Here is a 23,636-nt window from a genome sequence, read left to right on the forward strand (position 1 = left end):
CATACTTTTCATACAGGTGAAAGGCATCTTGCTGTTGTATGGGCAGCTACGTTTTTTGCCCTGATTATAAAAAGCAGTACATAACATGATCCTTCTGAGGCAGTAGTGCCCTTTTCCCCATCTTATGGGTGGAAAACTGGAGCAGAGAGAAGTTAAGTAATTGGCTTTGTCACACAGTTATAAGGGTCAGAATCAGGGCTGACCACAAAGTGTGCCAGCCAGAGTCCATGCATGTCATCGCTGCATCATCCTGTTTTTTCAGTGTTAGAGCAGCCTTGCCAGGTTTTTTGAATTTTATCTAAGAGACTGTTCCCAATATAGAGGGTAGGGTCCCTAGGCCTGGCCGGCGATCAGGGCCATCTGTGGGGCGACTGATGAGTGGGGTGATAGGGAGGCCACCCACTGGCACCCACCTAGGCTGGTGGCCTGGGCTGCCCACTGGCCAGCCCAGCCCCCTGATTGCTGCCGCAGGTCACCTCCCTCTCAGGGCAGTGCGCATCATCGAAACCAGTCATTCTGCCGGTCGTTCCACTGTTTGGTTGATTTGCAAATTAGGGTTTTATTTTATAGGATTCTGCAAATCATAGGTAATTGGTAGACATACACATTCTGTCTTTCTTCCTCTATTGTGGGAGGGACAAAAACCCCACACTGGTGAGTCTCCCCATGCAATTCATTTCAACATTTCTTTACTCCAAATAAGGAGTTTAAATGTGTATTCATAAGAAGGCTAAATGCTCAGTGGTCAAGCTGATGGGAGTGGGGCAAGATGGACAGCTGCCCTCTCCCCACAAGGACCCTCTGCTCCCCTCCATCTTCCCCATGAACATGGGGAAGAAAGTCCCAGAAGCAGCGGGGTCCCAGTGGCCGCCCTGGAGGAGGAGAAAGTGACTAAGAGTTGGGGGTCCCAGAGGCATCGGCAGCAGGGGCCCCAAGGCTGTCCAGCCCGGCCCTGCAGCCATGTACCCTCCAACTGACCTCCCATGTGCCCTGGCCAGGCTGCTGGTCCCTCATGTCTTGGGAGCCAGCAGAGCCCACCCTCTCACTGCCGCCCCCTGCTGGCCATCTCTCCTGGGACAGGTGTGAGGGGCAGCTGAGAGCCCCCCTCAGCAGCAGGAACAGCCTGACCCCAGACTGGGGTGCAGAAGCTGAACTCAGGACTGTCTCCCCCATCCTACCTGGGCTGCAGGTCTGAGCCTTTGGAGCAGTGGTTCTCAACCTTCTGGCCCTTTAAATGCAGTTCCTCATGTTGTGACCGTACCATTAAATTATTTTCGTTGCTACTTCATAACTGTAATGTTGCTACTGTTATGAATCATAATGTAAATATCTGATATGCAGGATGGTCTTAGGCGACCCCTGTGAAAGGGTCGTTCGACCGCCAAAGGGGTCGCAACCCACAGGTTGAGAATCACTGCCTTGGAGGGAACTGAAGGCTCTTCAGAGTCCCCTGAACGGGGGGCCACAGCTCAGTGAGGGGGGATTACCATCCCCCACAGCCCCCCTCCCAGGGTGTCTTCCCCTGGGGAGAGAGGAGCCACTGTGACACAGGGAGCCAGATCAGGGCTCCCACAGCCCAGGACTGCCAGAGGGGGATGGGGGGGGCGAGACCAATGGGTCAGATGCAGCCCAGGAGTTGGCCTGGGTGGCCTGGCCCCTCTTGCAGGGAAGGCTGGAGAATCTGGCTGTATTTGTCCCCTGAAGAGGGGTCTGCAGCCTGGACGGACTGGAGAACACGTGGGTGTAGATTCGGCATCTCTACTCGGCCCTGGGACAGGGACCTCCCACGCGGGAGAGCAAAGGTCATGGTCAGGGACCGACACATCCAGGGCCTTCGTGGGGCCACTCCAAGATGGATATGGGGAGAGAAGGGGGACTGGGGTAATCCTATGGGACCATCGGGAGGAGGCACCTCTTCCCTGTGTCCAGGAGAGGGTGCCGGAGGGGAGACTCAACTTGAATGGGCTGGCCTGGTGCACACACACACACACACACACACACACTCACACTGACATCTGTCCTCCCCAAAAGGAAGGTGTGGCTGCCACCTGCTATGCAACTTGGAGGGAGTTGAACTCCCCTGGGGAAAACGGTTCCCCAGGAGCTCCCCTCCATGGACCCTGACAGCAGCCAGACTGCCCTGTCTCCTTGGAGGGCAGGCTGTCCCGTGGAGAGCGCTGCACAGGGCTCAGGACCGGGACCAGGGACCAGGGCTGCCACCTGTCCCGTGTGACCCTGTGCAACTCACTAACCCTCCCGGGCCTCAGTTTTCCTCTCCTGTGAAGGGGACACTCATTCCTCCTCAAGACTTTTCAGAATAAAACGAAAGAACACGAACTTTATGCAACTGAGCATGTGCATTGTGGTTGCTGGCCCTCAAGTTCTTTTCAAGTTATAATACTGTGTCATATTCTATATTTTCAAAGACTCCTGGACCCCACTCCTCTGTTTTGTCCTGGATTGTAAGGGGAAATGGAGGGCAGAGGGGGACATGGTCCCCAAGTGGCGGGTGCAAGATCGAGGCAGAGGCCAGGGTGTGCCCTACTGTAAGGCAGGGTGGCCACTGACCCGGCTTGCCCAGGTGTTGGGGTCCAGCCCCAGCAGTCCAGGGGTTCCCAAAGGTGTGGACAGAATCGGTAAAGAAGGAATGACACGGAGGCAGGTTCAGTTGGTTGGCATAGCCAGGTTCTCCAGCCAGGTTCTCTAGCCAGGTTCTCTTGTCAGGTTCTCCCAACAGGTTCTCTCTTTTATTCTCCTGTTACATCTGCATTTATACCATTTGATTTTAATCCTATCCATTCTATTCCAAAGGTTAGGGCATTTGATATCTCCATTCCAAGGTCACTACTCTACTGTTCTGTTAAGCTACAAGGAAGTAACTGAAGGAGATTATCCTAAGTAAAGATTATGTAACTGAAGCATGATTGTTCGTAGTTAAGGTGATTAACTACCGGGCTAGTACTTAGTTAAAGGGTTTTACTGATTTATTCCCTTCCTTAGTCCTGTTAATCCCTAACTCCAGGGAAAAATCCCCACCTGGGGAAACAAGCTTTCTCGGAGAGGTGACCCTGGTTAGAAAACATAGCTCTAAGAAGGGGAGCAAACATATTAAGAACAGTATGCCATATACACCAGGTCCCTTGAAACATATGCTGTGCAGATGTTTCTTCCCTGCAGCGACTGTGTCAAGCAGCAAGGATGGACCAGCTTCTAGCAGAAAAGTAGCAGATACTTCACTTGGCATGTAGCAAATGTGCTCATAGGATGCTGCTTATGGTTAGGACATTCTTCGCACAGTGTAACTCAAGTCTTTTCTACTAAAGACAAATTGAACTTCTATCATTTGTTTCTCAATAGTAATGCGCCTGGTAGTCTTAATATCCTCTCCCAGGTCCCAGCATCTCATTCCCATCTGCCTCTCCCACCCTTGTCCCCGAGCTTCAGGGGACCAGGTCCCAGCAGACCCAGGGCAGGGGTGCAGGCAGGGCTGGGTGCCAGGCAGCCCAAGGCCGCGGCTGCCTCAGGCAGTGAGAACCGAGCTTCCTGAGCAAGGGGCTGAGACAGGGTACCCTGTGGGGGTGACCTGTGGTGGCCAGGGGAAGGATGGACAAGGAAGCCCCGGCACCCCTGGCACGTTCAGATGTTTGAACTGAGGAGCCGGCAGGCGGGCCTGCCACCTTCCACTCTGAGGCAGGCTGGCAAGCCAGAGGCTCCCAGCTCTTGCAAATGCTGCACACCCTGGGCCAGGCAGACGGTGGAGCTCCAGCCACCCCACCCCTCCTGCAGGGCTGATGGACTCGCCCCAGTGCTGGGAGCAGGGAGGGTGGAAGGACCTCCCCAGGTGACCCCTCCCAGGGCAGCCCACCCCCCTGAATGGGAAGCAGGGAACCAAGGTCCTGAGTTGCAGCCTGTCCTCAGAGGGTGGTCCAAGCTTCCTGGTGGCCGAGGGCTGCTCCCCCCCTTGCCTGGTCCCAGCACTGTGTCCCCCCCTTCGCACCACCCCCCCGCCCCGGGCCCCTGTCAGCCCCACAGGCACACTGCACGTGTGCAGGGCTCTCTGACTTGGTTGTCTGTCTATTGACTATAAGCAGCCGTGACAATTTTTTCCTGTAGCTCCTCTAATGGCAGATTGTTTTCTTTTATAGTTTAATTTTAATTTTTCAGTTCCAGTTGGCATTCCGTGTGATTTTGTGTTGCTTTCAGGTGTACAGAATAGAGGTGGACAGTCACATACTTTACAAAGTGGTCCCCCAGCATGTCAGTGCCCCCCTGGCACCACACCCAGTGACTGCAATATTATTGGTGAGGTGCCCTGTTAGTCACATGTTTGTAAAGTACAAATTATTTTCTAAAAGCGCTTGGTTAGTATGGTCTTTCAGCAAAGGCTTAAGGAGTGATGATAGTGGCGGCTGGGAGCTGGGGACACAGAGGGCAGAGGCCCCCTTTCACCCCTCCTTCCGCACCCATCTCCTGACCCCCCAAGGTCTGCTTTGCTCTCCCACCCTTGCCAGGGACCTTCCCTGCACCTCCTTCCCTGGAAATGACTCCCCACCTCCTCCTGCCCCTCCCGCTCTTGCCTGGTCCCAGCACTGTGTCCCCCTCACGCCCGCCACGCCCCCATACCAGTCTCCGCCTCAGGAGACTGCCCCTGTCAGCCCCACAGGCACACTGCACATGTGCAGGGCTCTCTGACCTGGTTGTCTGTCTAATGACTATAAGCAGCCGTGACAATTGTGTTCCTGTAGCTCCTCTAATGACAGATTCTTTTCTTTAATATTTTAATTTTTATTTTTCAGTTCCAGTTTGCATTCCGTGTGGTTTTGTGTTGCTTTCAGGTGTACGGCATAGAGGGGGACAGTCACATACTTTACAAAGTGGTCCCCCAGCATGTCCGTGCCCCTGGCACCACAACCAGTGACTGCAATATTATTGGCGAGGTGCCCTGTTAGTCACCGGGATGTAAAGTACAAATTATTTTCTAAAAGTGCTTGGTTAGTATGGTCTTTCAGCAAAGGCTTAAGGAGTGGTGATAGTGGCGGCTGGGAGCTGGGGACACAGAGGGCAGAGACCCCCTTTCTCTCCTCCTCCCGCACACATCTCCTGACCTCCCCCCAATGTCTGCTTTCCTCTCCCACCCTTGCCAGGGACCCTCCCTGCACCTCCTTCCCTGGAAATGACTCCGCACCTCCTCCTGCCCCTCCAGTCCCCACAGGACACCCCAATTCCCAGCAGCCTGGGCGGGAGGCCTCTGGGCACTGGGGCCTCCAGAGGGTCCCCTGCCTCTGTCACTCCCCTCAGCCCTGCTTTTCTTGGTGGCGAGGAGAAAGGTGAGGTGGGGACAGAGGAGAGAAAGAGGAAGGAGAAATGGCTTCTTATTTCACCACCATTTCCTCTGGGGCTTTCACCCATTTCCCCACACCCAGGGGAGGGAGCAGCGGGCAGGCTTGGCCCAGAGAGCCCCCAGCCAGGCCCAGAGGCAGAGGGGCAGGGGCGGGTCCTGCATAGGCCCAGGCCTCCCTCCTCCCTGCCCCCTCCCCCCCTGCAGTCTTTGCCTTCCTCAGCTCTTCTTCCCAGACAGGCTGGGCATCTGCTGAACCTGCCAGCTCTGGCACCCTCTCCTCAGGGCGGCCGCTGCCACCCAGCACAGACAGAGGGCCATGGCCTGGGAGGCCCCGCACCTGCTGCCCCTTGTCCTGCTGCTGCTCCTGGCCTCAGGTGAGGGCAGAGGTGAGGGGAAGAGGAGGAGGGATGCTAGTGAGGTGGTGTGAGGCATGTGCGGAGGCGGGGCGCGGCCAGGGTTGGGGGAGTGGGGGGAAGATGGGAGGGCACTGAGTGGAGCAGGGAGGACTTCCTGAGGAGGGGGCCCCTCTCAGCTCTGAGGCAGGCAGGGGGCTCTCTGACCTGAGGGTTTATTCTCAGGCTCCTGGGAACAGCAGCCACTGCCGCTGCAGAAACTGGAAGGGGAGGAAGTCTTCCTAAGGTGCAATTATCCACTCCAGAATAGTTCCAAGCCGAAAACCTGGTGCAGAGTAACACCAGCAGGAACTTGTACCTTATTAGTCACAAGTCCCAGGCTCGGCCAGGAGCCCGGAAACCCAGGATAAGTCATCAGGGATTACCCCCTCCTGGGGTACTTCACCGTCACCATGACGGCGCTGGCAGAGAAGGACTCGGGCTTGTATTGGTGTGGACTCTATGAATCTCCCCAGATCGACATTCTCAGAGCCATCCGTCTGACGGTCTCTCGGGGTGAGTCCTTCCCTCTGTCTGTGCTTCTCAGGTTCCCTGAACCACAGGAAGCTGATGCTGGAAAGGACCTAGTCAGGTGCCCCAGCCCCCGTGGCTGAACCCCGGGCCCCTTCCTGAGGTCGCCGCTGGTTACAGGCAGAACCAGAGCCAGAACTCAGACTGCCAGCTTCGGTGGGTTCTCCCTTCCCCAGCTCACACACGTCTCCGAACACTTGTTGTTGCTCACAGGGCTCCCTGCTGACTCCTACCCATCACCAAGCTGCCTCAGACTTGAGCGAGCCAGGCTTATGGGTCCATTCCGGGCACCCCTCCCACTGACCCTAATCCCACGTTCTCTCCAAGGGCTGTGCTTGAGGCGGGTCACAGGTCACTGTGAGGGCTCAGGGAATGCGGACAGGCAGGGGACAGCCACAGTGAGCAGATGTGGGATTCGGGGTGAGGCTGGCAGCTGCAGGGGCCGAGGGCTCAGAGGGCTTGGGTCCCACCCTGTACCTGCCTCTGATACTTGAGTGATATTCAGCCTCAGTGTGGGAAGTTTGAGGCTCCTCCTAACCCTGGGCCCTTCCCCCATATGCCTCCTGAAAGCTTCAGAGGTGCACAGCCCCCCTACATTTCCCCGTGATGGTCAAGGGTTAAATAGTACCTTCGAGACCCCTGCCTGGCTGTCTAGCCTGCCCAGCTGTTCGGTCAGCTGGGGGCCTGGCGCACACACATCAGCTGCTCGATCATTCTCGGCCCAAGCCTGGGCTCATTGCCCGCTGCATGTCGGGCACGGGGCTAGGCCCTGGAAGGGGAATGGGAACCCTGAGACATATAAATAAAAGGTTATGATGCAGGGAGTGGGAGGCATAATGGAGGCATGTTGGATGGAGACCCAGAGGAGGGAGGAGGCCAGGTTGCTGGTGAGGCCAGGAGTATGGACTTGCCTGCAGGACTCCCCAGAGGAGGTGACACTATAGCCCGGTGGGGGTGGGGGCAGTTGGGGTCGAGCAGGCTGGCAATGAGGGCAGTTAGGGTCTATTTCTCTTCTGAAGCCCTCACACAAGCCTCTAATGTTACTGCACAAGTCCCACCAACCATCCCCGGAGGAAAGGAGCTGAGCATGCCGCCTACCGTGGCCCTTTCGGAGCTGCAGGTGCTGGCTATTGTTCTGACTTGCGGATTCGTCCTGAACAAGGGCCTGGTGTTCTCAGTCCTGTTTGTCCTTCTCCGGAAAGCCAGGGCCTCAGGTGAGTGGGGGCCGAGCCGGGCTTGGGGTGGAAATGAATGAGGGGACCCAGATGGTAGCTGCAGACAAGAGCTCAGAGGTTCCCCAGAGCTTGCCCCCTGACTTTGCCCACTTCTTTGCCTAAGAGGCAGGTCCAGCCTGGAACCCTGTGAATGGCACTGGGCTGGGCTCACCAGGACAGGAAGACCTGGGGGTGGGAGTGGCCAGCATGGTTTTGGCTGCTCTGCAATCCAGTCTTTTCTTCAGAGGAGGGAGGCTGAAGCCGGGACTTGCATGGATGGATCACTTGCAAATGCTGTCTATTTCTCTCACTCCTCAGGCGAGCCAAACCCAGGGGAGCAGCAAAGTCACCCTTCCAGGAGCTGAAGGGCATGCTTTCCTCCCCTAGCAAACATCGCATTCGCTCTGTTCACCTAACGAGCTAACAAATAAACTGATATCTCAGGGAAGTAAAAGGCTTCAGAAACTTCTTTTGTGAGGTCTCTGCCCAGCCCCTTTCTTATTGAGAGAAACGTACTGAGTGGAAAGTGTGGGGAGCTGGGAGGAAGGAGACCCACTGAACTAATCAGAGGCCCAAGAAAATGACAAACTATCTTTTATAAAAAGTAAATACAACAATTGGGACTCAGAGGATCATCCAAATGAACCTGTGCTTGTTTCCTTGCTGCTGTTCAGATCTACTCTGCTGGGGCTTCTCTGGCCCTCCTCCGGCGAAGCCCATGACAAGACCCATCACATTCCTGGTCATTTTTTAAAAACATTTTATTTTTAAATTAAATTTATTGTGGTGACATTGGTAAATAAAATTATAAAGGTTTCATCTTCTGGTCATTTAAAAAAATAGACTATTTTTTAGAGCAGTTTTAGGTTCCCAGCAAAATTAAAGACACAGTACAGTTCCCATATGCCCCTGTCCCCACACGTGCACAGCCTCCCCGCTATCAGCATCCTAGTCCCTGCACACAGTCACCCATGGACGCACTTCACCGCTCATCTCGTTTTATGGAATTTATTTTTGTCCACCTCCATCCCCTGGCTGCATTTCCTACCCGTTGCCCCATAGGTATCCTCTTAATATAGTTAATGCATATGTCCTTTCACTCTACTTTCCATACATGTATTTACATTTGTGCCGCTCCTTGAAAACACATAGAAGTGATTCATGTGCTTTATTTTATAGGTATTTCCCTCTGAGCTTCTGGGAATGACTCTCAAAGCCACACTTTTCCATAAAAATGTGCACTCCCATGGAAAACTGTATTGTCTCTAGCACATTCTTCCTGGTTCTCTGATTCTGATTCAATGAGAACTATTTTATAACCAGAGGCCCAGTGCGTGAAATTCACACATGGGAGGCAAGGGGTCCCTCAGCCCTGCCTGTGTCCTCTCTCAATCCGGGACCCCTTAGGGGATGTTGGGCCTTAACTGGCAGTTGGACATCAGTCTCGAAATCTGGATGCTGCATGCACCAGTGACCATACTTTTCATACAGGTGAAAGGCATCTTGCTGTTGTATGGGCTGCTACATTTTTTTACCCTGATTATAAAAAGCAGTACATAACATGATCCTTCTGAGGCAGTAGTGCCCTTTTCCCCATCTTATGGGTGGAAAACTGGAGCAGAGAGAAGTTAAGTAATTGGCTTTGTCACACAGTTATAAGTGTCAGAATCAGGGCTGACCACAAAGTGTGCAAGCCAGAGTCCATGCATGTCATCACTGCATCATCCTGTTTCTTCAGTGTTAGAGTAGCTTTGCCAGGTTTGAATTTTTAAATCTAAGAGACTGTTCCCAATATATAGGGTCCCTAGGCCTGGCCAGCAATCGGGGCCATCTGTGTGGTTACTGGTGAGTGGAGTGATCAGGGGGGTGGCCCCGGTGGCACCTGCCTTGGCTGGTGGTGTGGCGCCACCCACTGGCCAGCCCAGCCCCCTGATTGCTGCCTCAGGTCACCTCCCTCTCAGGGGACAGTGCGCATCATCGCCACCAGTCATTCTGCCGGTTGTTCCACTGTTCAGTGATTTGCATATTAGGGTTTTATTTTATAGGATTCTGCAAATCATAGGTAATTGGTAGACATACACATTCTGTCTTTCTTCCTCTATTGTGGGAGGGACGAAAACCCCACACTGGTGAGTCTCCCCATGCAGTTCATGTCAACATTTCTTTACTCCATATAAGAACTTTTCATGTGTATTCTTAAGAAGGCTAAATGCTCAGCCGTCCAGCTGAGGGGAGTGGTGTGGGGTGGACAGCTGCCCTCTCCCCACCAGGACCCTGTGTCCTCAGCTGCCCTCTGCTCCCCTCAATCTTCCCCATGAAAGTGGGGAAGAAAGTCCCAGAGGCAGCAGGTCCCAGCGGCCGCCCTGGCGGAGGAGTAAGTGACTAAGAGCTGGGGGTCCCAGAGGCATCGGCAGCAGGGGCCCCAGAGCTGTCCAGCCCGCCCTGCGGCCATGTACCCTCTGACTGACCTCCCATGTGCCCTGGCCAGGCTGCTGATCCCTCAAGTCCTGGGAGCCAGCAGAGCCCACCCTCTCACCACTGCCAGCTGTCAGCCAGCCCCTCCTGGGACAGGTGTGAGGGGCAGCTGAGAGCCCCCCTCAGCAGCAGGACCAGCCTGAACCCAGACTGGGGTGCAGAGGCTGAACTCAGGACTGTCTCCCCCAGTCCCCACCTGGGCTCCAGGTCTGAGCTCTTGGAGGGAACTGAAGGCCCTTCAGAGTCCCCTGAAGGGGAGGCCACAGCTCAGTGACGATTGCCACACCCCTCACCCCCTCCCTGGGTGTCCTCCCCTGGGGTGAGAGGAGCCACCGTGACACAGGGAGAGAGATCAGGGCTCCCACAGCCCAGGACTGCCTGGTGAGGGTGGGCAGGGCCAATGGGGCAGATGAACCCAGGAGCCTGGCCCAGTAGCCTGCCATGTCTGCCTGCCTCACAGGCTCCTGGCTCTGACCTGGCCCCTCCTGCAGGGAAGGCGGGAGAATCCAGCTGCATTTGTCCCCTGAAGAAGGGTCTGCAGTCTGGACGGACTGGAGAACACGTGGGTCTAGATAGGACCTCCCAGGCGGAAGAGCAAAGGTCATGGTCAGGAGACCAACACAGCCAGGGCCTCAGTGGGGCCACTCCAAGATGGATATGGGGAGAGAAGGGGGGACTGAGGGCAATCCTATGGGACCATAGGGAGGAAGCACCTCTTCCCTGTGTCCAGGAGAGGGCGCCATAGCGGAGCCTCAACTTGAACTGGCTGGCCTGGTGCACACACACACACACACACACACACACACACACACTGACATCTGTCCTCCCCACCAGGAAGGTGTGGCTACCACCTGCTATGCAACTTGGAGGGAGTTGAACTCCCCTGGGGAAAACGGTTCCCCAGGAGCTCCCCTCCATGGACCCTGACAGCAGCCAGACTGCCCTGTCTCCTTGGAGGGCAGGCTGTCCCGTGGAGAGCGCTGCACAGGGCTCAGGACCGGGACCAGGGACCAGGGCTGCCACCTGTCCCGTGTGACCCTGTGCAACTCACTAACCCTCCCGGGCCTCAGTTTTCCTCTCCTGTGAAGGGGACACTCATTCCTACCTCAAGACTTTTCAGAATAAAACGAAACAACACAAACTTTATGCAACTGAGCACGTGCGTTGTGGTTGCTGGTCCTCATGTTCTTTTCAAGTTATAATACTGTGTGTCATATTCTATGTTTTCAAAGACTTCTGGACCCCATTTCTCTGTTTTGTCCTGGATTGTAAGGGGAAAGGGAGGGCAGAGGGGGACATGGTCCCCAGGTGGCGGGTGCAGGACCCAGGCAGAGGCCAGGGTGTGCCCTATTGTCAGGCAGGGTGGCCACCGTTTCTGTTTGCCCAGGATCAGGGCTCCTGGGCCAGGCAGATCCGCACACACTGCCCATCCGTAGAGCCTGCTCCCACAGGACCCCGTGGCAAGGAAGGACCCAGCACCTAGAGGAGGTTCACTCCCGGCCCCGGGTTCCCAGCTGCCAAGGGCCCGGTGGCCTCTTTGGAGCTCCAGGCCTCTGGGACATCCTCCCCCAGGTTCCAGCATCTCATTCCCATCTGCCTCTCCCACCCTTGTCCCCGAGCTCCAGGGGACCAGGTCCCAGCAGACCCAGGGCAGGGGTGCAGGCAGGGGCGGCTGCCTAAGGTGGTGAGAACCATGCTGAGATGGGCTACCCTGACACAGGTGACCTGTGGTGTGCAGGGGAAGGATGGACAAGGAAGCCCCGGCACCCCTGGCACATTCCGATGATTGAACTGAGGAGCCGGCAGGCAAGCTCGAGGCTCCCAGCTCTTACAACTGCTGCACACCATGGCTTCACTCTGGGTCAGGCAGTTGGTGGGCGGTTAGCCACCCCGCCCCCCTCCTGCAGGGCTGATGGACTCTCCCCAGTGCTGGGAGCAGGGAGGGTGGGAGGCCCTCCCCAGGTGACCCCTCCCAGGGCAGCCCACGCTCCTGCATGGGAAGCAGGAGACTAAGGTCCTGTAGGGCAGCCGTCCTCTGAGGGTGGCCAGAGCTTCCTGGTGGCGGAGGGCTGCTCCCACCCTTGCCTCCCAGCCTGGTCCCAGCACTGTGCCCCTCCCACCCCTCCGCCAGTCTCTGCCTCAGGAGTCTGCCCCTGCCAGCCCCACCGGCCACACTACCTGTGTGCAGGGCTCTCTGACTTGGTTGTCTGTCTAGTGCAGGGGTGGGCAAACTTTTTGACTGGAGGGCCACAATGGGTTCTTAAACTGGACCGGAGGGCCGGAACAAAAGCATGGATGGAGTGTTTGTGTGAACTAATATAAATTCAAAGTAAACATCATTACATAAAAGGGTACCCACGGCTGGTCTACTGAATATAAGCAGCCGTGACAATTGTTTTCCTGTTGCTCCTCTAATGACAGATTCTTTTCTTTTATATTTTAACTAGTGGCCCAGTGCATGGAATTTGTGCAGGGAGGAGGGAGTTCCATCAGCCCAGTCTGCACCCTTTCGAATTGGGGACCCTTTGGGGGATATCCGACTTCCAGTTTAGGCCCAGTCCCTAAATTGGCAGTTGGACATCCCTCTTGCAATCTGGGATCGCTGGCTCCTAACCACTCACTTGCCTGCCTGCCTGATTGCCCCTAACTGCCTCTGCCTGCCTGCCTGATTGCCCATAACCCCTCTGCCTACCTGCTTGATTGCCCTTAACTGCCTCTGCCTACCTGCCTGATCGCCCCTAATGCCCTTTCCTGCTGGCCTGATCTGGCCCCCAACTGCCTCTGCCTGCCTGATCACCCTAACTGCCTTCCCCTGCAGGCGTGATCTCGCCCCCAACTGCCCTCCTCTGCTGGCCAATTTGGTTCTGATTGGTTGATTTCTACCTCTGCCTGCCTGCCTGATTGCTCCTAACTGCCCTCCCCTGCCGGCCTGATCTCACCCCCAATTGCCCTCCCCTGCAGGTACAATGGGTACCTGGGGGAGGTGTGTGCTATTACTGGCTAGTGGGTCAAGGGTTAAATAATTGGGGGCAAGATCAGGCTGGCAGGGGAGAGCAGTTGGGGGCTGCCCCTTGTCTTGCTGGTGTTCCTGGCCTCTGGTAAGGGCAGAGGCGAGGGGAAGAGCCAGTCAACGTCCAAAGCTCTGCCTTCTGGCAGCCATTGGCTCCTCACAGTTCACCCAAATTTGGCTCTTATTGATCAGTTTCTATGCAGTCAGCGTCTCTGGGTCTATCAACGGGGCCTGATCAGAAAGGCAGGGCTGATCAGCAGCCCCAGTGGAGGCCTGGAGAGAAATGGAGGTGCAGCTGCTGGCCCTGCTGGGAGAGAAAGAGAGAGGCAAGTGCTGATCAACAGCTGCCACACAGGCTACAGATCAGACCCTGCTTCTCTCTTCAGGCCTCTCTCCAGGCAGGCCTGATTCGTAGCCCCCTCAGCAGTGAGTGCTGGATCGCCATGGCAACCCAGGCTGACTGCAGGACTGACTTCTGGTTGGTCGAGCCTCCGGTTGTGATGGACCCAGGGTTTTTATATATTACGATTTTTATTTTTCAGTTCCAGTTTGCATTCCGTGTGATTTTGTGTTGCTTTCAGGTGTACAGAATAGAGGTGGACAGTCACATACTTTACAAAGTGGTCCCCCAGCATGTCAGTGCCCCCCTGGCACCACACCCAGTGACTGCAATATTATTGGTGAGGTGCCCTGTTAGTCACATGTTTGTAAAGTACAAATTATTTTCTAAAAGCGCTTGGTTAGTATGGTCTTTCAGCAAATGCTTAAGGAGTGATGTTAGTGGCGGCTGGGAGCTGGGGACACAGCAGGCAGAGACCCCCTTTCTGCCCCCTCCTCCCCTCCTCCCCCACCCACCTCCTGGCCGCCCCGCCCCCACCCACTCACAAGGTCTGCTTTGCTCTCCCACTCTTGCCAGGGACCTGCCCTGCACTTCCTCCCCTGGAAATGACTACCCACCTCCTCCAGACCCTTCAGTCCCCACAGGACACCCCAATTCTCAGCAGCCTGGGAAGGAGGCCTCTGAGCACTGGGGCCTCCAGAGGATCCCCTGCCTCCATCACTCACCCACAGCCCTACTTTTCTTGGTGGCAAGAAGAAAGGTGAGGCGAGGACAGAGAGAAAGAGGGAGGAGGAATGGCTTCTTATTTCACCATCATTTCCTCTGGGGCTTTCACCAATTACCCCACACCCGCCCCTGGGAGGGAGCAGTGGGCAGGCTTGGCTCAGAGAGCCCCCAGCAAGGCCCAGAGGCAGAGGGACAGGGGCGGGTTCTGCATAGGCCCAGGCCTCCCTCCTCCCTGCCCCCTACCCCCCTGCAGTCTTTGCCTTCCTCAGCTCTTCTTCCCAGACAGGCTGGGTGGCTGCTGACCATGCCAGCTCTGGCGCCCTCTCCTCAGGGCGGCCGCTGCCACCCAGCACAGACAGAGGGCCATGGCCTGGGAGGCCCCGCACCTGCTGCCCCTTGTCCTGCTGGTGCTCCTGGCCTCAGGTGAGGGCAGAGGCGAGGGGAAGAGGAGGAGGGATGGCTAGTGAGGTGGTGTGAGGGGCGAGGCTGCCTGGGGGCACTGAGTGGAGCAGAGAGGACTTCCTGAGGAGGGGGCTGCTCTCAGCTCCATGGCAGCCAGTGGGGCTCCCTGACCCAAGGGTTTATTCTCAGGCTCCTTGGAACAGCAGCCACTGCTGCTTCGGAGACGGGAAGGGGAGGAAATCTCCGTAAGGTGCGATTATCCACCCCAGAATAGTTCAAAGACGAAAACCTGGTGCAGAGTAACACCAGCAGGAACTTGTACGTCATTAGTCACCCATCCCAGGCCCCTGACCCAGCCCGGGGACCCGAGATACGTCATCAGGGATTACCCCCAATCGGAGTACTTCATTGTCACCATGACTGCGCTCAGAGGGAAGGACTCGGGTTTGTATTGGTGTGGAATCTACGAATCTTCCCAGATCATTCATCTCAGAGCCATCCGTCTGGCGGTCTCTCAGGGTGAGTCCTTCCCTCTGTGTGTGCTTCTCAGGTTCCCTGAACCACAGGAAGCTGATGCTGGAAAGGACCTAATCAGGTCCCCCAGCCCCCGTGGCTGAACCCGGCCCCTTCCCAAGGTCCCCGCTGGTTATAGGCAGAACCAGCGCCAGAAGGACTGCTGGCTTCGGTGGGTTATACCTTTCCCAGCGCACACACTTCTCTGAACACTTGTTGTTTCTCACAGGACTCCCCGTGGACTGGGATTATCGGTCCCGGTTTATGGGTCCATTCCGGGTACCCCTCTCCCTAACCCTAATCCCAACCTTCTCTCCAAGGGCTGTGCTTGAGGCAGGTCACAGGTGACTGTTTGGGGCTCAGGGAATGCGGACAGGCAGGGGACAGACACAGTGAGCAGATGTGGGATTCGGGGTGAGGCTGGGAGCTGCAGGGACTGAGGGCTCAGAGGTCCTGGGTCCCACCCTGCACCCGCCCCTGATACATGAGTGATCTTCAGCCTCAGCTTGGGAAGCTTGAGGCTCCTCCTAACCCTGGGCACCTCCCCCATATGCCTCCTGAAAGCTTCAGAGGTACAAAGCCCCCCTACATTTCCCTGTGATGGTCAAGGGTTAAACAGTACCTTTGAAGACCTCTGCCTGGCTGCCGAGCCTGCCCAGCTGTTCGGTCAGCTGGGGGCCTGGTGCACACACATCTGCTGCTCAGTCATTCTCTGCCCAAGCCTGGGCTCATTTCCCACTGCATGCAGGGCACGGGGCTAGGCCCTGGAAGGGGAATGGGAACCCTGAGACATATGAATAAAAGGTTACGATGCAGGGTGGTGGGTGGCATAATGGAGGCATGTTGGATGGAGGCCCCTAGGAGGGAAGAGGCCAGATTGCTGGTGAGGCCAGGAGTATGGACTTGCCTGCAGGACTCCCCAGAGGAGGTGACACTACAGGCCGGTGGGGGTGTGGGGGCAGTTAGGGTCGAGCAGGCTGGCAATGAGGGTAGTTGGGGGTTATTTCTCTTCTGAAGCCCTCACACAAGCCTTGAATGTTACTGCCTCAAAGCAGCACAAGTCCCATCAACCAGCAACAGAGGAAAGGAGCTGGGGTTGGGGAGCTATGATTACAAAGGTGTTTCTACCCCTGGTGAAAGAGTATCACCTAGAAAACCTGCCCCAGGGGCAAATGGATTTGAGCAAACTTCCTTGGAGTTAAAGGAAGAGGATGGACAGAAATCCTCTGCACAGAGCTGCTGGGCCATGGGGCCCGGAGGGGTGTAGAGAACACTACCCCGGAGGAGGAGCAACTGTGAAGGTAGCAGAGGAGTAACACATGCAGAAGAGGGGTGGCCGCCACCAGGAGCAGGTGGGGACATGCACTCACAGTGTCAGGTGCACATGGAGACAGTTGGGTGAGTGGAGAGGAGATGGTGAGGCTAAAGCAGGGCCAGTGGTGGATTCAGACTGCGAGAGCCTTGGGCGCCTGTAGCCTTGTGCACTTTGTTCTGTAGGCAATGGGAGCATGAAGGGCTTTCCCTGGCGCCTTGAGTGGGAGAGTGAGGGCTCAGTGCAGAGTGATTGACGCAGGAGCTGTGGGCAGGAGCTGTGGGCAGGAGCTGTGGGCAGGAGCTGTGGGCAGGAGCTGTGGGCAGGAGCTGTGGGCAGGAGCTGTGGGCAGGAGCTGTGGGCAGGAGCTGTGGGCAGGAGCTGTGGGCAGGAGCTGTGGGCAGGAGCTGTGGGCAGGAGCTGTGGGCAGGAGCTGTGGGCAGGAGCTGTGGGCAGGAGCTGTGGGCAGGAGCTGTGGGCAGGAGCTGTGGGCAGGAGCTGTGGGCAGGAGCTGTGGGCAGGAGCTGTGGGCAGGAGCTGTGGGCAGGAGCTGTGGGCAGGAGCTGTGGGCAGGAGCTGTGGGCAGGAGCTGTGGGCAGGAGCTGTGGGCAGGAGCTGTGGGCAGGAGCTGTGGGCAGGAGCTGTGGGCAGGAGCTGTGGGCAGGAGCTGTGGGCAGGAGCTGTGGGCAGGAGCTGTGGGCAGGAGCTGTGGGCAGGAGCTGTGGGCAGGAGCTGTGGGCAGGAGCTGTGGGCAGGAGCTGTGGGCAGGAGCTGTGGGCAGGAGCTGTGGGCAGGAGCTGTGGGCAGGAGCTGTGGAGAAGGGAGATATTAGGGGCTGGAGACCAGGTAGATCCCTTTGCAGTGGTTCTCAACCTTCTGGCCCTTTAAACACAGTTCTTCATGTTGTGACCCAACCATAAAATTATTTTCGTTGCTACTTCATAACTGTAATGTTGCTACTGTTATGAATCATAATATAAATATCTGTTATGCAGGATGGTCTTAGGCGACCACTGTGAAAGGGTCTTTCGACCGCCAAAGGGGTCGCGACCCACAGGTTGAGAACCGCTGCTTAAGGGTGAGAGCCAGCGCAGGGCATTATGGGAAAATCAGGCCGGGCCTCAAAGTCCCTGCTTGGCTGCTGTGGTGGCCAGGAGGCAGGGAGCAGGCTGAGCTTCAGAGCAGAACACGCAGCAGACACCCACCCTCTCAGGCTCAGGAGGGTCAAACCTAGGACTCCAACGCTTGTGCTTGACCTTCCAGGCATGCCGCCTGCCCTGGCCCTTTCCGAGCTGCAGGTGCTGGCTATTGTTCTGACTTGCGGATTCGTCCTGAACAAGGGCCTGGTGTTCTCAGTCCTGTTTATCCTTCTCTGGAAAGCCAGGGCCTCAGGTGAGTGGGGGCCGAGGCTGGGCTTGGGGTGGAAATGAATGAGGGGACCCAGATGGTAGCTGCAGACAAGAGCTCAGAGGGGCCATGTCCCAGGGGTTCCCCAGAGCTTGCCTCCTGACTTTCCACACTTTGCCAAGGAGGCAGGTCCAGCCCCGGGAACCTTGTGAATGGCGCTGGGCTGGGCTCGCCAGGACAGGAAGACCTGGGGGTGGAAGTGGCCAGCATGGTTTTGGCTGCTTGGCAATCCAGTCTTTTCTTCAGAGGAGGGAGGGAGGCTGAAGCCGGGACTGGCATGGATGGATCACTTGCAAGTGCTGTCTATTTCTCTCACTCCTCAGGCGAAAACCCACCAGGGGAGCAGCAAAGTCACCCTTCCAGGAGCTGACCAGCATGCCTTCCTCCCCTAGCAAACATCACATTCGCTCTTGTTCCCCAAACGAACAAACAAATAAACTGATCTCTCAGGAAAGGAAAAGGCTTCCTAAACTTCTTTTGTGAGGTCTCTGCCCAGCCCCTTTCTTATTGAGAGAAACGTACTGAGTGGAAAGTGTGGGGAGCTGGGAGGAAGGAGACCCACTGAACTAATCAGAGGCCCAAGAAAATGGCAAACTATCTTTTATAAAAAAATAAAAGCATAATATGCTAATTAGACCGGACAGGCTTACGACCTTCTGGACGTCATTCCGGACATCCTTCTGGATGAAGCCATGGCGGCAGGGGCAGAGGCAGAGGCAGTTAGGGGTGATCAGGCAGGCAGGGAAGTGGTTAGGTGCAATCAGAAAGGCAGGCAGAGTGGTTAGGGGCGATCAGGCAGGCAGAAAGGCAGGCAAGCGGTTAGGAGCCAGCGGTCCCCGATTGTGAGAGAGATGTCCCGGATTGTGAGAGGGTGCAGGTCAGGCTGAATGACTCCCCCCCACCCCACCCCCCCATGCATGAATTTCATGCACCAGGTCTATAGGCTTTTATAAAAATTAAATACAACAACTGGGACTCAAAGAATCATCCAAATGAGCCTTGTGCTTGTTCCCTTGCTGCTGTTCAGACCCGCTCTGCTGGGGCGTCTCTGGCTCTCCAGTGAAGCCTCTGGCAAGACCCATGACTCTCCTGGTCATTTTAAATACATGTTATTTTTAAATTAAATTTATTGTGGTTACATTGGTTAATAAAATTATATGTGTTTCATTTTCTAGTCATTTAAAAAAATAGACTATTTTTAGAGCAGTTTTAGGTTCCAAGCAAAATTAAAGACACAGTACAGTTCCCATATAGCCCTGTCCCCACACGTGCACAGCCTCCCCGCTATCAGCATCCTAGTCCACACACACAGTCACCCATGGACACACGTCACCATTTGTCTGGTTTTATGGAATTTATTTTTTTCCACCTCCATCCCCTAGCTGCACTTCCTACCCGATGCCCCATAGGCATCCTCTTAATATAGTTAATGCATATGTCCTTTCAATCTACTTTCCATACATGTATTTACATTTGTGCGGGTCCTTGAAAACACATAGAAGTGATTCATGTGCTTTATTTTATAGGTATTTCCTGCTGAGCATCTGGGAATGACTCTCAAAGCCACACTTTTCCATAAAAAATGTGCACTCCCATGGAAAACTGTATTGTCTCTAGCACATTCTTCCTGGTTCTTTGATTCTGATTCAATGACAACTATTTTATAACCAGAGGCCCAGTGCATGAAATTCATGCACAGGAGGCAAGGGGTCCCTCAGCCCGACCTGCTCCTCTATCAATCTGGGACCCCATGGGGGATGTCGGGCCTAAACCGGCAGTCATACATCCGTCTCGCAATCCGGGATGCTGCATGCACCAGTGACCATACTTTTCATACAGGTGAAAGGCATCTTGCTGTTGTATGGGCAGCAAAATTTTTTGCCCTGATTATAAAAAGCAGTACATAACATGATCCTTCTGAGGCAGTAGTGCCATTTTCCCCATCTTATGGGTGGAAAACTGGAGCAGAGAGAAGTTAAGTAATTGGCTTTGTCACACAGTTATAAGGGTCAGAATCAGGGCTGACCACAAAGTGTGCCAGCCAGAGTCCATGCATGTCATCGCTGCATCATCCTGGTTTTTCAGTGTTAGAGCAGCCTTGCCAGGTTTTAATTTTTAAATCAAAGAGACTGTTCCCAGGCCTGGTCAGCAATCAGGGCAACCTGTGGGGCGACCCATGAGTGGTGGGATAGGGAGGCCCTCCACTGGCACCCACCTAGGCTGGTGGCCTGGGCTGCCCACTGGCCAGCCCAGCCCAGCCCCCTGTTTGCTGCCGCAGGTCACCTCCCTCTCAGGGGGCAGTGCACATCATCGCAACCAGTCATTCTGCCAGTCGTTCCACTGTGCGGTTGATTTGCATATTAGGGTTTTATTATATAGGATCTGTAAATCATAGGTAAAATTCATTTCAACATTTCTTTACTCCATATAAGAAGTTTTCATGTGTATTCTTAAGAAGGCTAAATGCTCAGCCGTCCAGCTGAGGGGAGTGGTGTGGGGTGGACAGCTGCCCTCTCCCCACCAGGACCCTGTGTCCTCAGCTGCCCTCTGCTCCCTCCAGCTTCCCCATGAACGTGGGGAAGAAAGTCCCAGAGGCAGCAGGTCCCAGCGGCCGCCCTGGCGGAGGAGTAAGTGACTAAGAGCTGGGGGTCCCAGAGGCATCCCCAGCAGGGGCCCCAGAGCTGTCCAGCCCGGCCCTGCAGCCCTGTACCCTCCGACTGACCTCCCATGTGCCCTGGCCAGGCTGCTGGTCCCTCAAGTCCTGGGAGCCAGCAGAGCCCACCCTCTCACTGCTGCCACCTGCTGGCCAGTCCCTCCTGGGACAGGTGTGATGGGCAGCTGAGAGCCCGCCTCAGTTTGCAGGTCCAGCCTGACCCCAGACAGGGGTGCAGAGGCTGAACTCAGAACTGTCTCCCCCATCCTACCTGGGCTCCACGTCTGAGCCCTTGGGGCAGTGGTTCTCAATCTTCTGGCCCTTTAAATGCAGTTCCTCATGTTGTGACCCAACAATTAAATTATTTTCATTGCTACTTCATAACTGTAATGTTGCTACTGTTATGATTCATAATGAAAATATGATGGTCTTAAAGAACCTCAGTGAAAGGGTCGTTCGACCGCCAAAGGGGTCGCGACACACTGGTTGAGAACCACTGCCTTGGAGGGAACTGAAGGCCCTTCAGAGTCCCCTGAATGGGGGGCCACAGCTCAGTGAGGGGGGATTACCATCCCCCACAGCCCCCCTCCCAGGGTGTCTTCCCTGGGGAGAGAGGAGCCACTGTGACACAGGGAGACAGATCAGGGCTCCCACAGCCCAGGACTGCCTAGAGGTGGGGGGTGGGGGGTGGGAGACCAATGGGCCAGATGCAGCCCAGGAGTTGGCCTGGGTGGCCTGGCCCCTCGTGCAGGGAAGGCTGGAGAATCTGGCTGCATTTGTCCCTGAAGAGGGGTCTGCAGCCTGGACAGACTGGAGAACACGTGGGTCTAGATGCGGCATCTCTACTTGGCCCTGGGACAGGAACCTCCCACGTGGGAGAGCAAAGGTCATGGTCAGGGACCGACACAGCCAGGGCCTTCGTGGGGACACTCCAAGATGGATATGGGGAGAGAAGGGGGACTGGGCTATTCCTATGGGACCATAGGGAGGAGGCACCTCTTCCCTGTGTCCAGGAGAGGGTGCCAGATGGGAGACTCAACTTGAACTGGCTGGCCTGGTGCTCACACACACACACACACACACACACACACACTCTCTCTCTCTCTCTCTGTCTCTCTCTCTCTCTCTCTCTCTCTCATCTGTCCTCCGCACCAGGAAGGTGTGGCTACCACCTGCTATGCAACTTGGAGGGAGTTGAACTCCCCTGGGGAAAACGGTTCCCCAGGAGCTCCCCTCCATGGACCCTGACAGCAGCCAGACTGCCCTGTCTCCTTGGAGGGCAGGCTGTCCCGTGGAGAGCGCTGCACAGGGCTCAGGACCGGGACCAGGGACCAGGGCTGCCACCTGTCCCGTGTGACCCTGTGCAACTCACTAACCCTCCCGGGCCTCAGTTTTCCTCTCCTGTGAAGGGGACACTCATTCCTACCTCAAGACTTTTCAGAATAAAACGAAACAACACAAACTTTATGCAACTGAGCACGTGCGTTGTGGTTGCTGGCCCTCAAGTTCTTTTCAAGTTATACTATTGTGTGTCATATTCTATGTTTTCAAAGACTTCTGGACCCCACTTCTCTGTTTTGTCCTCGATTGTAAAGGGAATGGGAGGGCAGAGGGGACATGGTCCCCAGGTGGCGGGTGCAGGATCCAGGCAGAGGCCAGGGTGTGCCCTAGTGTCAGGCAGGGTGGCCACCGACCCTGCTTGCCCAGGTGTTGGGATCCAGCCCCAGCAGGTCCAGGGGTTCCCAAAGGTGTGGACGGAGTTGGCGAAGAAGGAATGACACGGAGGCAGCGTTCAGTTGATCAGCATAGCCAGGTTCTCCAGCCAGGTTCTCCCACCAGGTTCTTTATTTTTAACAGTTTATTATAATTTATTTTATTTAACAATCTAGGAAGTTCGCAGCCATCAGCAGTTCCAGTGCAATTTCAGGTGCAATTGGGAATTCAGGAATTTCCGTGGAGCTGTTAGTGTAGCGAACCTTGTAAGTAAAATACATGCACACTTTTGATAGCACGTGTGAAGGGATCTCTCTAAAATTGACTTCATTAGTTTCATTCTCAGCAAATTGACCTGGGCCACTCAATATGGCTTTTATTGTTCCTGATGTTAATGCATGTTCTCTTTTTACAATAAATTCATGACCATCTGAAGATATCAATTTGACATACATGGCATCAGGGCCTTCACAGCCACCATAGGTTTTCTCTTCTCCATCCACTATGTTCTTATGAAATTCTACTTCGCTTGCACAGGAAGTTTAGTAGTTTCCTTATTGTCGAGTATGTTTTCCCCCCGACGTTCTGTGTGGTTCAGGGTTCGGGTCTGAAAGAGGAGCCGCACACAAATCCCACCAGGTAGGTTCTGTCTTTATTCTCCTGTTACATCTGTATTTATACCATTTGATTTTAATCCTATCTATTCTATTCCAAAGGTTAGGGCGTTTGTTATCTCCATTCCAAGGTCACTACTCTACTGTTCTGTTAAGCTACAAGGAAGTAACTGAAGGAGATTATCCTCAGTAAAGATTATGTAACTGCGGCCTGATTGTTCGTAGTTAAGGTGATTAACTACCCTCCTGGTACTTAGTTAAGGGGTTTTACTGATTTATTCCCTTCCTTAGTCCTGTTAATCCCTAACTCCAGGGAAAAATCCCCACCTGGGGAAACAACCTTTCTTGGAGAGGTGACCCTGGTTAGAACACAAAGCTTTAAGAAGGGGAGCAAATATATTAAGAACAGTATGCCATATACACCAGGTCCCTTGAAACATATGCTGTGCAGATGTTTCTTCCCTGCAGCGACTGTGTCAAGCAGCAAGGATGGACTGGCTTCTGGCACCCAGATCAGGGGCTCCTGGACCAGGCCGATCCGTGCACGCTGCCCATCTGTAGAGCCTGCTCCCACACGACCCCATGGCAAGGAAGGACACAGCTCCTAGACTCGGAGGTTCATACCCGGCCCTGTGTCCTCAGCTGCCAGGGGCCTGGTGGCCTCATTGGAGCTCCAGGCCTCTGGGACATCCTCCCCCAGGTCCCAGCTTCTCATTCCCATCTGCCTCTCCTACCCTTGTCCTCGAGCTCCAGGGGACCAGGTCCCAGCAGATCCAGGGCAGGGGTCCAGGCAGGGCCGGGTGTCGCAAGGCCGCGACTGGCTCAGGCGGTGAGAACCGAGCTTCCTGAGCAAGGGGCTGAGACGGGGTGCCCTGCTGGGGTGACCTGTGGTGGCCAGGGGAAGGATGGACAAGGAAGCCCCACACCCCTGGCACGTTAAGATGTTTGAACTGAGGAGGTGGCAGGCGGGCCTGCCACCTTCCACTCTGAGGC

General features: G+C 55.4%; 2 protein-coding genes, 1 long non-coding RNA gene and 1 pseudogene across 3 annotated transcripts in view; 3 read left to right on the plus strand and 1 right to left on the minus strand.

Moving 5' to 3' along the window:
* The window catches only part of LOC102240005 (triggering receptor expressed on myeloid cells 1), a 38,889-nt gene extending 33,366 nt beyond the window's left edge, over positions 1–5,523 (plus strand). Inside the window, exon 6 of the mRNA XM_014533016.1 lies at positions 5,512–5,523. The gene's annotated coding sequence lies outside the window, so the exon portion shown is untranslated. The remainder of the gene's footprint in view (positions 1–5,511) is intronic.
* LOC102240620 (trem-like transcript 4 protein) lies at positions 5,396–8,198 on the plus strand. Its single transcript, XM_014533018.1, is given in 4 exon segments — positions 5,396–5,715; positions 5,920–6,249; positions 7,284–7,478; positions 7,797–8,198. Coding segments are annotated over 4 exon segments (630 nt in total). The 5' UTR covers positions 5,396–5,657; the 3' UTR covers positions 7,844–8,198.
* A 2,543-nt stretch (positions 8,199–10,741) lies between these two features.
* Positions 10,742–21,783, plus strand: LOC106724687. Its single transcript, XR_001360530.1, has 2 exons — positions 10,742–10,791; positions 21,476–21,783. It is a non-coding gene; the product is annotated as an uncharacterized LOC106724687 (long non-coding RNA).
* Positions 21,784–22,163: 380 nt separating this feature from the next.
* Positions 22,164–22,588, minus strand: LOC102258521 (annotated as a pseudogene).
* Between the last annotated feature and the right edge of the window lie 1,048 nt (positions 22,589–23,636).

The sequence above is a fragment of the Myotis brandtii genome, unplaced genomic scaffold (assembly GCF_000412655.1).
Source record: "Myotis brandtii unplaced genomic scaffold, ASM41265v1 scaffold929, whole genome shotgun sequence".
Classification (NCBI taxonomy): domain Eukaryota; kingdom Metazoa; phylum Chordata; class Mammalia; order Chiroptera; family Vespertilionidae; genus Myotis; species Myotis brandtii.